This window comes from Anguilla anguilla, chromosome 9 (assembly GCF_013347855.1).
Source record: "Anguilla anguilla isolate fAngAng1 chromosome 9, fAngAng1.pri, whole genome shotgun sequence".
Lineage (NCBI taxonomy): Eukaryota > Metazoa > Chordata > Actinopteri > Anguilliformes > Anguillidae > Anguilla > Anguilla anguilla.
The window spans coordinates 28134310-28148608 of NC_049209.1; the positions used below are offsets into that span (position 1 = coordinate 28134310).

General features: G+C 45.3%; 1 protein-coding gene and 1 long non-coding RNA gene across 3 annotated transcripts in view; both read right to left on the reverse strand.

Moving 5' to 3' along the window:
- Nucleotides 1–929: 929 nt before the first annotated feature.
- Nucleotides 930–7695, reverse strand: LOC118235503. 2 transcript variants are annotated; one of them, XR_004766860.1, is made up of 4 exons: nucleotides 7542–7695; nucleotides 6393–6499; nucleotides 1958–2005; nucleotides 930–1056 (listed from the first exon to the last, which is right to left on the reverse strand). It is a non-coding gene; the product is annotated as an uncharacterized LOC118235503 (long non-coding RNA). The 2 variants fall into 2 exon arrangements; XR_004766859.1 differs by lacking the exon at nucleotides 7542–7695 and having other exon boundaries at nucleotides 6393–6554.
- A 2564-nt stretch (nucleotides 7696–10259) lies between these two features.
- LOC118235119 (sortilin-related receptor-like) overlaps nucleotides 10260–14299 on the reverse strand; it is a 75323-nt gene continuing 71283 nt past the window's right edge. The window contains exons 47-48 of the mRNA XM_035432156.1: nucleotides 13976–14188; nucleotides 10260–13384 (exon numbers count right to left, since the gene is read on the reverse strand). Of these exons, the coding sequence (XP_035288047.1) occupies nucleotides 13317–13384; nucleotides 13976–14188 (281 nt within the window). The 3' untranslated portion in view covers nucleotides 10260–13316. The remainder of the gene's footprint in view (nucleotides 13385–13975; nucleotides 14189–14299) is intronic.

The window sequence follows — 14299 nt, forward strand, 5'->3', positions numbered from 1 at the left end:
TGAAAATGTGTGTCTGAGGGAGAAAATTAGCGAAAGAGCTGAGTGCCATCAGCATAGCAATGATATGCTATGCCATGAGTAGAGATAACTGGAGTAAGTGATTTATGTAGGGAGGAGAGAACCAAGCAATGAGCTCAGTGAGACACCAACAAAGGGAGGTGGGGGAGGAGACAAATCCCCTCCAGGTCACCTGATAGGATCAGTCACGAACATATGAATCAAATCATGCGAGGGCGGAGGGTGATATGCCCATCTCTGCGAGGGATGAGAGAAAGATCCGGCAGTTTGACAGCATTGAATGCAGCAGAGAAGTCAAAGAGGATGAGGACGGACGGAGCTGAGCGGCTTAGCTCTTGTTGAATGAAGAGCCTTTGTGACTGCAAGGAGAGCAGTCTCGGTGGAGTGGCTGGACTTGAAACCCGATTGGTCGGGGTTGAGGAGGTTGTTCTGCTGGAGATGGAGAGACCGCACGCTCGAGAGTTCGAGATGAAAATGAGAGGAGTGAGACAGTTTGGTAATTGTGTACATCTGCTGGGTTCAGAGAGTTATTTGAGGAGAGGAGTGACACAGGCCCTCTTAAGAGCAGCGGGGAGCACACAGGTTGAAAGAGAGCAGCTGATGAGGAGGAGATGAAAGGAACGATGACTCTGGAAATGGAGGGAGGGGGGGAGAGAACAAGGTCAATAGAACACAGAGTAGGACAGTGGGATGTTAGGGGGTTTCTGAGTTAGGAAGGGATGAGAATGAGGATAGGGATGTGGGAGCGTTGGAGGGTTAGGTGGAGCAGGTGGGGAGGCAAGTAGGAGGAGGTAGGGTGAACCAGGGTTCTCCTGGAATTTCCCTTGGCCTCATGGAAGATTTTTTTTGTTTTCCCATTGTAACAAACAAATCACAAAAAATATGAATAATGATGAGAGACTCTTGTTTTGTGCTCTCCACACGTAATGGTTGGTTCTTTCCAGAGGAGGCTGACGTGACTCCTGTCACAGAACCACGGTGGACAGACTGTGGGTCGTCGTAAATCTCCCTGAAATTGTCCGCTGGGAGTTGACACCCCTAAGAGAGGATGAAGAGAAAGAGTTATAGATGGGTATTGGCACTCTCTCTCTCTCTCTTTCTCTCTCTCTCCCCCTCTCTTTTTCTCTCAAGGAGGAAACAACATGTTTTTCAGTTGATTTCAGAGGTTCTGTATGTCCTGTGATTTAAATAATGCGGTGACTCCTGAATGATGATAAAATACATTTTGAAGACAGAAATGTTTCTCTTTTAAATTTGTTCACATGAGCACATATTTCACTTTGTAATATGTGAGTGTTAAAATAAAAAGCGTCTGTATGTCTTGACGAAGACTGACGTAGACTGGGGTGGGGGGTGGGGGGTTTAATTGGGTGAATAATCCCCAGGTAAAGTAATAACTAAAACAAAAACACAATTCCAAAAACAGTACACATGGCTCTAGAATGCAATGCTGCACACTCTGACACACTAGCTGCTGAGTTTCAGATTTGTCTCTAGAAGACAACTCTCTAGAAGTTACATTACATTACACTACAAGCATTTAGCAAACACTCTTATCCAGAGCGACTTACACAACTTATATAGCATTTACATTGCTCTAATAAGTTTAAGAAAAAAATATGATAAAATAGCGAGCCAGCTGACAAAACTTTTTGTAAAATTAGGAGCAAAGTATTTTGGAGGGGGACCCCCTCAAGCGTTTTACACCCACCCCCCTGTCCTGAAACCTTAGCTCTTTCTCTTTAGTGCATGGTTAGCATTTTTACTCGACTAAGTAACCATCTGTTTCTTTGCTAAATTGAAGCACGCAGTAGACTTTGGAAAATATAATCACCAGTGTCAATGTGATTAAAGCTCAAACTTCAACTGCCATGTGTATGTGTGTGTTTGAAAAGATCAGTACACTCGTTAAGAGTTGCTTGGCGTCGCATGCACACACCTCTGTCTCTTGCCTGCCTCTGCCACATCCTCATGATCACTTTTGCATCTATGAGGGTGATAAAGGAAACAACTGCATTGTGAAAATAAGAGTGTGGAAGAGATCCTGTAACACAAACCAGGTCCTGTCTCACACACACATTCGCTCTCTCTCTCTCTCTCTCTCTCACTCTCTCACACACACACACACACACACACGCACACCGGTGTACCTATTTTGCAAGTCTGGCACTGCGCATTTAGGCAAGTCATCTTTTCATAATTTAACAGGCAATTCTTAATTTCTAAGGATTTGTGAACCCTGTAATAACATCCCTGCCCTGCATGTTAAGCGAATACTCTCATGAATAATGAGTCATTGAGGTCACCCATAATCACACTGTGCAAACACTATGCTGCTGATACCAAAAATATAGCACTGCTGTCCCCATAATACCCTGAAATTAGAGCTCCAAAATGTATTTTCAAACTGGAGAAGATGCTGCCTGTAATGAAAGACGGTAAGAAAGAAAAGGAAAGCAGCTAGCAACAAAACTCATTCCTTCCCTACCCCCCACTACAGAGCTGTTAAGTTGCCATTATTCATGATGTAATATTCTGGGTGTCAGTTTGCTAGCAGTACTGTGCAGCAAGAGAGTCTTGTTGCTAGGAGAGAAAAAGCACAACTGCATCTCATTGGCTGGGACGACCAACCTGATTGTCCAATAAGGCTCTTCAAAGCACTAGGACAGTGTAACCCCTTCAGACACAATATGTTATCTGTGAGAGAAGTGTCAGGGAATTGGGAAATAATTTCATTGAAAAGGCTGAGATACAGGTTACATGTGTATGTGCGCCATATGTTCATGTGTTTTCTTGTGTGCACGTGAGCATACTGTATTTATCTGTGTCTGAGTTTATACATGTACATACTGTACATGTGTGCATCTGCATGTGCACAGATTGTACCTGTGTGTAAATCTAAATGTGCACATACTGTACCTGCCTGTGTGTGTGTGCGTGTTTGTGTGCACCTGCATGTGTTGATTCTACCTGTGTCTAAATATCCACATATTGTACCTGTATGTATCTGCATATTCAGAGTGTACCTTTGTGTATGTGCATTTGCGTGCATGTGCACAGATTGTACTTGTGTGTTTATATGTGCACATATACCTACGTGTGTGTATGTGTCTGCATGTGCATAGACTATACTCATTTGCGAGTCTAGATATACACATACTGTACCTCTGTGTGTACATATGCACAAACTATCCTGCGTGTGTGTGCATCTCCATGCACACAGATTATACCTGTGCGTGAGAGTAGTCAAAATTGACAAAATAGACAGTAATGGACAAAAATGAACCATACATAAACTACATATACGCACAATATGAACTTCTGGTGTGTGTCTGTGTATGTGTATGCCCAATTTACAATGTAAGCATTTGGCAGATACTTTTAGCTAAAGCAACTTTCAAAAAAGGTGCAATGTGTGAAAAATAGGAAATAGCTGCAACAGAGTAACTGAAGGATATAAAGGCAATCATCTTCAAAGCTTACCAGTGTTTTGCAGCTCATACTACCATGCAAGACTCTTGTTTATTTGAATCATTAATAAAGCATAGAACTGCTGCATGCCACACCACAAAATGGGTTCGCACATGAATCCTGAATGTGTAACATTGTGCTAACATGCATCCTGTTCTATTCAAAGCTTTTCATGCCCACAGAATTTATTTTTCTTCCAACTTAAATGCACACATTACAATAGATTCCACATCATGCAGAAAGCTGAATTCCAGTTAGAGGTTCAAATTGATTCTCGAGTCTCTGCCAACGCTGCTTGGCAAAGAGCAGTTTCATGTTCTGCCCTTAGGTTGAGAGCCATGGCTGGGCTTATTGCAGTGACAACAGCCAGTTGACATTTGACCTCCTGGCATCACAAGGTCAGACAGCCTGACCGGTTGTGTGGCCTGGGCAGCCAGAGTGGTTGTCTGGACCACACAGCTCAACCAGAGATTTTTTTTACCTGTATAATCACAATGCCTCCACCAGAGGGAGAGGACTTGAGTATTTCATAGGCACACACAGGAAAAAAAGCTTTTGCACTCTTTGACAGCTAATAGCAGGAGAGAATGTTCAGCAATATAGTTAAACTTCTAATGGAACCAAGTGACACTGAGGTTCATAAAATTAAGATTTTCCTAATTAATCAGGAAGAATATGAAAAAAAAAAAACAATTTAATGAAGGCACAGGCATGGAACTTCAGTGGAAATAGTTATATAGGTCTAAAAATTTTGAGGGATTTTGTTTTCTGCCTAAAAATAAGGCCTGTGGTTAACATAAGCCTAAGACAGTTTCACGTTTTGTTCTTTAAGATAAATTACACCCATTAATATCTCAACCGTGAATTGCGAAGCCGTTATGTGCTAAGTTGCTAACAAGTTGCTATATTGAAACTACAACAACGGTCGCATTTCTGGCTCAAGTTTCCATACTAGCCTGCCTGCGCGCGACAACTGTTGTAGTTTCAATATAGCAACTTGTTAGCAACTTACTTTTTTAAACCCACAGACCTTATTTTTGGCAGAAAATGAAATCTCTATGGGAAAAAAAGCACTGGAAATCTGACGAGGGAACCCATAGCTCCAAAAATGCAAACTTACTTCCAGGTTTCAGGACTACAAATTGTAACACTCTATAAGCAGGGTGTTCTGTTATTCACTTTACCAACTATTTATAGACTGGTCCATAAAAAAACATACCCTACAGTACACAAAAGCACATACAAAAGGGTGCACGCACGCACGCACGCACGCGCACACACAAGCATGTGAAAGGCCACTCGTTGAGGCCTCTCCGCTGGCCAACGGTCACCTCACCAGAGGCCAGACCCGGCATGACTGCTATGCTCAGGAATCTTTGAAAAATGGAACTTGTCAGCTCAGTTCAGTCAGCACCTTAAGTCATGTGTTGTGATATAATTGAGTTGGCTCTTCTTGCACACTCGCCACTTAATTTACCTAAAAGGGAAAACTCTAAATTCTTTAGGATACTCAGAATTACAGGGGTCTGTTTTATTCACCTTGTGCTATAACAAACAAAAGTAAGGCTATTTTTTCATGAAATATAATGTGTCACTTATAAAAAGATGTAAGCATTATCAGTCATTCTGGGAAAGTGTACACTATGTGTATTGAAGACTGTTTTTAAAAATACAGACTTCCTGCTTTTCTTCATTGATGTGATCAATATTGTTACTGAGATTCTGTGGGCACACAATCCCCCAAAATGATTGCATCCTCAAGCAGATTATTTAAAATCCTCACAGGAATGTGAATTCACCATTTTCAATACTGGACAGTACATATCTTCACAATGATGATGATGATGATTTCAGAAACAGTTTCAAAAATCAAATCACAACACTTTGAAATGGAATTGTCATGATAATAGACACAGCTGTAGGTCCAGCTGGCAAAAAGTTTTTGATATTACTCAAGCTTTAGTGTATTTTTTTTTTTATTGGCCATGATGATGTTTATGTGCAATGAATGTCAGATATTTGGAGAAGTTTCTGATGACCTGCAAGCTTTACAATGACAAATATTTGGCATGGTTGTGGTCTATAGCAAGCACAAGTAAAGCACATGTCAGCAGTGGTAAATTTCACAGGTGAGGATCAGCAACAAGCAAACTTTTAAAACTTAAAAACTTTTAAATAGTGCAAATAAAGCTTATAGTGTTATAAAAGAAATAAAAAAAAAAAAACATTTACGCTACAATGTAGCGTAATTTACACACAATAGAGTGGTTGCTAAGGTGATTTCTTGTAAATGCGACCTCAATAATGCAAAAAAAAATCCTTCCAACTACATTTCAATACCTACCTCTGTTAGCAAATTCCATTTACATTTTTAGCATGACTGGATTAAATCAGCTCTGGTAGTAGTAGCATTGAGAGTGGTCACAAAGTAATGTGCTATATATATATATATATATATATATATATATATATATATATATACATATACATATATATAATTTGTATTATAATATAGTCTAAATATGTTGTTACATTGAGACCATGTGGCTAAGTTAGTAACATGGCAATTTACAAATTTCCCAGTGCAGCTAAGGGGATAGATTCTCTGCCCTGCCACTTTCTGTACTGTGATCCCATCTCTACATTATCTTCTCTGCTTTTGCTCTATGTGAATGAAGAAAAGAAATACTTGGAGGATAGACCATTTCAAGTTCCTTGATGAATTATGTGTTAATTGTGACTCAAATATAAGACAACCGTTATGTCCATATTATGTTGTTGTGGTATTGTATACTGTAACCCTGTTTTGACGTGGGTGTTTGCCATTGTGAGTCTTGATGAAGCACACTCTTTGCAGTTCTTGCATGAGAAAACAAGTGAAAGCATTTTGAGTTTCTTTGTACCTCTTCAGAAGCTGCCTCTTCCCTCGATTCCCTCTGTTGTCTCTGCCAGCGTTTGAAGTGAAGATACAGCAAAAGCTTTCTTTCCCGGGCCAGGGGGGGACATGGAACTGAGAACGCAGACAGAGAGTTCTAGAATGACCTGCGCCCCACAGCACCGTACCCCTGCAGCTGGTCACCCCCGGCAATCTGCCTGGGGGGGGGGCTGCAACCCTGGCCCTGGAGAGCCTCTTGGTCAGCTGGTTTGTGTTTTCACAGTACAATCAGTAACCAGTTCAGGCCCAAGACACCAGGAGAATTAATTGATCCATTAATGCAGGTAATTACACAGTTTAGAGCCGAGTAACAATGACAACCTGCTCACACTGTGGGTCTCCAGGGTCAGGGCTGCAGACCCCTACTTTAAAACATGCAGACAACAAATCGCTCTTTCCCAATCAACGGCACACCTATACTGTCAAAACAGCTGGGATAGGACAGAGGGATGAGCAGTATTCGCAGGTGACTTCAGAAGTGCACTTTCCCTGCGAACGGGAGAGATTGTGAGAGAGGAGGCAGACAGCGTGACATCAGGACCTGTTTATAGAAGGGAGGAGGGGGCAGGAGTGCAGGGGAGGGCATCTGGGGACACACCGACGGGTTAGCGCCGTCCTGGATTTGACCCATGTGAAAATGCGCTTAAGTTTACGCCACTTTAAAATGGCCACATGACCAGCACGCTCCGGAATTATCTGCGGACTGCACGTCTGGGTTTACAGTCTATATCCGATGGGTGAGCACTCCAAATACCGTTTTAGAATGAGCAAAGAATCTCACAAATGTTCTTGGCCTAAGGCAGCGCCAAAACGGCACCCTGAAAATAAAAAATGACAACGCGCACACTTGCTTATGCTCCAGAAACAACCTGACATACATATATAACCATCATGTAATGGTTAAGGTTTCAGTGCATAGTTCTTCAGCAGAGTAAGTGATGAAGGTCTACCGGAGCAAACGCTAATGGTCACATGGTTAAATGAAAAGCATAAGTCTACATTCTATATTTCCTAATGAAAATTCAAAATGAACACAGCGGTGAAAAAAATTTATAAAAATTTAAAGATAGATACACACATTTTGATGTAAACACACACACCCCGTCTGAGGGCACACCCAGTGAGGGAGACCAGGCGGGCGCGAGATGAAGCGGGACGGAAGGCGGCGTGAGGACAGGGCTCCGGCTGGGACCGCGCGGCACTGATGGCGCTGTTTGAAGTCCGGGATTATACGAAACTCGAGAGCTTCAACTCCAGCAACGCGAGACGCGCAGGGAAAGGCAAGGTCACACACAGGCAGGCATTGTTGCGCTTGCTGTTCAGCTCAGTGCATTATGCTAAGTGGGCACTGAAGAGCATAGATTTTGGAAAATCCGTAGCCCCGTTTTCCTGTATTAAAAAAAAAAAAAAAAAAAAAAAAACCCTTTGAACTGATTTTTAAAATTATTTTTATCTTCCAACTCTCCTCCAACAGTGTCATTTCCCCTCTGCCCCGATACCTCCACATTTCTGGCTGCTTGTTTCACTGCAAACTGGCCACTGCCATTACTCTTTAAATATGTCTGAAAAATTTACACTACCATTGTCAGGCAGTAAAGTTTTATGAACGCACTATATATACTCCTCAAAAAAAGGTTCACAATGCCAAAATACATTTTCCATGTTTTAACTCTTGTATAGTGAAGCTTTTTTTAACACCAGTGTCTGAATGTAAGTCAGTGTATCAACTGAAATATCCTCTGAGGTTTGTGCTCAATAAAATGGTCTATGGTCCGCTCTCAAGTTTCCTCATGTACAACATCATTAAATGAGTGGTAAAACGCACAGATAAAGACAAAATGCCCGAGAATCATCAGGAGCTCCGAAGAGCAGCACTTTTCAAACATTTTCCAAATACTATATATAAAACAATACATGCATACATTTTCCAGACACTTTATAAATCAATGCATGAATAAGATTCAAACAAACTAAGTCTTCAAACAATGTGCACGGTTATTACTTAAAACTTGTCAGTGCCATTGGCTGCTGTCAGTGGAGGGACGAAGACACTAACAGGTTTGGCACGCAAGAGAACAGATATTCCATACAAGCGTATCCTTTCTGGGTTAATGGAGACATCAATGATTCATTGTTACAGGCTGTCATTCAATACTAGAATCACATGATGACAAAGATGACATTGTACCTGCCCCGTGGAATGCACTTTCTGCTATAATTTAAGAAGGCTATTTCATTGTATAGAGACAAAACCTAACCCTAACCCTAACCCTAACCCTAACCCTAACCCTAACCCTACTCCCATTTTCCCCTTAACTATGATACTTCAATCATTCAAGATGGTCCAATTCCAGGAATTTGTAGTAAGATATGTTTAAAAAAAGAGAAAGAATGCTGGTCATTCAACTGATCTAGTTTGTTGCTCTATGGTTGTTTTTCTAGTCATTAATATTCATGCACCATTGTGTGCGCACAAAATTAAAATGAATCCCTTGTAAAACGACAGGCAAGGTTCCAGTAAATATTACAGAATTTTTGACCTGGCACCTACTCAAAAAGGGGGAGTGAGCAAAACCAGTCTTTTACCTTATTTGAGCATTGGGAGGCAACCTGAGGGCAAGACTTGTTTTGTGCTTACACAAGCAAGACCGAGGCACAGCCTCAAATGTAACTAATGGCTGTATAGCAAATTAAACTAATGCAGCAGAAAAGATAAAACTTCACCCAAAAAATATGAAGGCTGATTTAATGGCAGCAGTACAATGTTTCAGTTAAAAATATAGAATTGTACTAGTGAGCTAGTGTTGAACCTGTCCTCTGAGATGAGTTTGTTGTGGGAGGTCAGTTGGAATCATAAAGTCATCACCACAGTAGAATATGGATATTTGGCTGAGTTCAAAACATTGGACAAAAATGGCATCCGAAAGCCTGTGGCAATGGCCTTCTCCAAGGAGCAAAATCTGACTGGTGCTGTGCTCATGCCATTATAAATGAAGTAACTAGGCCTAGGCTACGTGAAACATCCACTTTACATGTGTAACACACGGCGTAATTAGTAGCTTATCTTCAGTGTGGGACTCCATAGTTGTGCCAATATTGTCCATTCCAACTACTCCAGTTACTACATTTGAATAATTTGTTGGGAAAATCATTCCTGATCATGTAGTACATTACCATTGAGCCTCTGTTAAATCGGAGGACCCGACAAGTCCTGGATGTCCGAGTTGAAATGAAGACCATTTTCCTTCGGCCCTCCTTTTAAGATCATCCCATCTCAAGCAACACCTACAATGCTGACATTTCACAAGATTGAGTTTCATATCAGAGAACTTTCTACTGTAGTCAAATTACCCTAATTTTAACGTAGCGAGTTAGCACTAATTTCTAACAGCCCTTGTCCACTATTTGTGTGTGGTTATGCGGTTATTCTATTTGCATCAACACATTAATAAATAAGTTATAGATGTGGTGTGGACAGCATTCGCAAAAAGCATCAACTGCGCTCTTCTTAGTGGATCTGCCCACAGTTGTTAATCAGATCCTTGGAAAGGACGTATCAAATGAAAAAGGAAAGGCTGCAATTTCAACAGCACCCAAGTGAATCTGCACAAGCAGTGTAATCTCCACCGCTCAGCAGAAAAGCAGCTCGTAAAAACCCCGCTCCTTCTGGGCCAGATCGTAAGATCTAAATGAGAGCAATAAACCACGATGAGTTGACCCATTGGTTTCAAAAATAAGAAAAAAAAAGCCTGCAATGCAAAAGATTGTGCCAGTCTCAGCCCTGCCCCCCCCCCACCCCCCGCACAACCCGAACACCACATCAAAGAGAACAGAATTTCAAACAAATTCAAGTTTATTTCAGAACAAGCCGTCTGTAAAATACACCGTAACTGTACCTCTCCTGAAACGTTAACTTGTATTCCCTTAAATCGCCCTTGTGAGCAAGGCGATTTCAACAATTTCAAAATATGGCGGTGCCCCAATCACATTTTGTGCAATAAAAACAGTTCAGCATCCAATTTTACAGAAACAAAATATAGGGGGAAAAAAAGTAATGAATCATTCACATCAAGTACATTCGGTTAAAACTGACACAGAACAAAAAACGTGAAATTCGTTAGAGAATGTACAGAAATGGAAACAGTTACTAAGGTGACATGAAACTGGTGGGGTTTGTACCGTGTCGTCATGGAATGGAATTGAGGACAACAGAAACGTTACAAAAAACAGACACCATGCAGCCCAGCTAAGCATCATACCAGTAGATGGGCCACTAACATAGCAAACGGTTTCCACCGAAATATAATTCTGTCCTCAGACCAGTCCTCTTACTGTAGGTATTTCCTTGTGTATGTGAGTGTGTCAGTGTGTGAATACATACAAACTCAGTGCGCTTTCATAAGGCATAAGTGGTTAAAAAAACAGAACAGAAACATAAAAATCACATTGAAAAGACACCATTATTACCATCATTAATCACTATGATTCTGACAGGACGAACACACGTACCCTAAAAAGCGTCACGAGAGGAACGTGCGGAGAGCAGTCCCGCAGTGACGGCGGCGGAGAGAGCGATGGGGCGTGGCCGCCCTGATGGTTACCAGGCCAACCGCGGGCAAGGGGGAAGGGGGGGTAAATGGCGAGGCCCTGACTAAAAGCGGGCGGGGGTAGGGTGCGGCTAGCGTGGCAGCGCTCCCGTGGGTGCGGGAGGCTGACCCCACGCCTCGTGGACGGGTGAAGGACACCGTGTGGGGCCTCCTGAGAACGCCCCAGACACCGCGTCCCGCCGACCCACGGATCGCGCCTCACAGATTTCAGTCGGGGACGGGGCGCAACGGGCGGCTGTTCCTGAACGCAACAAGGACTGCGGCGTGATCTGTTCCCGCATCGCCTCAAAGCCGAATCACACATTTATAAAATACATTCATAAAGCGATCCTTAGAAACAAAACAAAACAGAACAAGAAACAAATCCCCAAATCCAGTTACAATGGCTCTTCGACATAATAAACATATACACAGCTTCATTCGATCAGAGCAACAGAGAGGCTGGGGGTGGCGGGGAGGAGGGCTCACAGAAACAGCAGTTCCTTTGCTTTATTTTCCTTCGTTTCCTGCAAACTTGGCACATTCACACACATTAATGCTTCTGGCTCCTGGCTTTAGGCAGGACTGCACAGGTTCACTGCCACCTGAACTCCCGAGCTGCGCTCACACGGTCGGGGAGAACAAAACCTGGCATGGGACACGGCTGCTATCCCCGCTCTCACAGAACCCGCCAATCAAAGAGCACGCCGGTGACAAGGAACAGCACAGCGCCGACGGTGATTGGTGGATGACTGTCCCTGAGGCACAGCCGGGAAGTATTCACCAATCACTGTCGCCGTTGTTCCGTTCGTCGTCACCAACACACTCACCGATTGGCGCAGCTCCAGTTTCTGTGTGAAAGGTGATGAGAACGCCCCGCCGCCATTTTATTACGCCGGCACACCATCCGATTGCAGGGATTCACACTCCTGTCCTTAGGACTGTTCTATTTACAGCACGATGCAGCATATCCCGTGTGTGAGAGGGCAGGAGCAGGCAGCCTGAACGCGAACGCCTCGCCTGATGAACCCGGCTCGGTGAAGCACCGGCGCTCCTCTCCCCGGCCGTCAGCGTCACCTTTCCCTCTCACAGAAATCTGAAGCGGCACTGGGACGGCTTTTCGGTCGGAGCAGCCAAATCAAACGCCCCGCTGACGCCGCTGATCTGGCGGGCGGGCGGTCCTCCCGCGGTGCGCGCTGGCCGCGGCGCGCGCTCTCAGACCGGTTAGCCTGCCCTCGAGCGCACTCCAGCGTCGGGAGAGGGCTCGCGTCACACGCCCTGCCAAACTTCAGGCACATTGTCTGCCTCGTGCCTCTCCTTTAAGGAGCGGGGCTAAATTTACCGAGGGGGGCACGCTGGCGCGGAGCGTCGTCCGCGAACGGGGGATTCTTTTGAAGCTCGGCCTGTGACAGTTCCTCTGAACTCCACGTCTGCACTTAAACCGGCACCGCTGCTCAGGCAGGGGGAAAGCAGATTCTCTAGAAGATTCCGCCTAGCGAGGTGCTCATGCTGCTTCGGTGCATTTTTTGTTATTTGCTTCAGATTAACAACACGTACCATTCTAAGAGCAAGGCCTGTTCGTACCACCGATTCTAGAAGTTTCCAGGCCTCGTGTCTGTAGTTTCCAGCAGCATGGAGTCGGTGTCCTACTTGAGTGACACTAATCCTGTGCAGTTCACGCTATCAAGAGCCAAAATGTCCGCTTCCCTTCACAGAAATTAGCTTTTTTTTTTGTTGCGTTTACGCTGTCGTTGTGCACGTGTGTTTTTGCGCTGGCTGTACGGGTTGACGGGTGTTCGTTTTTGCTTTACGGGGGAGTGGACCTGGGGAGAAACCTGCGGCCCAGCTGGGCAGTCTCTCTCTCTCTCTCTCTCTCTCTCTCTCTCTCTCGCGGTCTCCCTCGCGCCAGTCCACAAACGCCCACGGGGGGGAGTAAATCCGTTTCCTTCACAGTCGGGCCGGCCCAGCTTCAGTAGCTGTCCGCTAAGTCCTTTCCCCCGCGCGTATACGCATAGTACATATAAAAAAATAAGTTATTGCGCCTTCGAAAAAAAGTGCATCGTACGTATTTCAAAAAAATATCTCTTTCTTTTCGTTCTCTTTTTCGTCCCGGGTTCCTGAACCCTCGTGCGTCTGGCTCTTCTGGGCGGCGGCTGCCAGTCACCGCACACCCTGGATCAGAGAGGAAGGAGGAAGGGCAGGAAGGAGGGAGGAGGGAGAGAGCCAGTATGGGGGGGGGGGGATGAGGGGCGGAGGTTTGGGCGGGGCAGAGAAGGAGGGGGGGCGGAAAGGCCGCTCTGCCCGCCCTACGCTAACACCATGGGAACGTCGTCGGAGAATCCGTTGATCAAGGGGTCGTCGTCCTCGTCGTCACCTGCACGGTAGGGGGGAGGGGGAGGGGGAGGGGAAAGGGGTGGCAAGCACAGACAGAAAAATTTGCCTTAGTTACGAGAAGCACGTCAAACAAACAATTCCATCATTCTGAGGGTAAGACAAATGCAACAAATGATTTTTCTCTGACAGAATGAGAAGGCAGGGGGATGGGGAGTGCAGTGGGAGGGGCTGTAGGGCAGTGGGAGGGTGCAGTAGGGCAGTGGGAGGGGCTGTAGAGCAGTGGGAGGGAGCAGAAGGGCAGTGGGAGGGGCAGTTGGGCAGTGGGAGGGAGCAGAAGAGCAGTGGGAGGGGCTGTAGGGCAGTGGGAGGGAGCAGAAGGGCAGTGGGAAAGGGCAGTAGGAGGGGCAGTGAGAGGGGCCAGTAGGGCAGTGGGAAAGGGCAGTAGGAGGGGCAGTGAGAGGGGCCAGTAGGGCAGTGGGAAAGGGCAGTAGGAGGGGCACTGAGAGGGGGCAGTAGGGCAATATGAGGAGGCTGTGGGAGGTGAGAGGATAGTAGAATTTCTAGGCGGAGTTCCCCCTTAAGTCTGACAGAATGAGAGAGCAGGGGGAGGGGGCAGGAGGGGAGCCCTCACCCAGCTCGTCCCCGGAGAAAATGGCCGAGCCCAGGCGGGAGTTGTAGTGGCTGTTGGTGAAGGCGAAGAAGCTGTGCTGCAGGCGGCGGTGTCTGAAGTACAGAACCGCGAATCCCGCGCACAGACCCAGCAGCAGCACGAACAGCACGGGCACCACCACCGCCGCCATGTCGCCAGACTTTCCACCCTGAGACGCGCCTTTACTGCCCGGCACTGAGGAGAGGGGGGGAGAGAGAGAGGGAGAGAGAACATCATTTCCTGTGCTCTGCATCGCAGTACCTCACACACTCCATCATGTGACGGGCACTGCATCTCCTGTAGAAG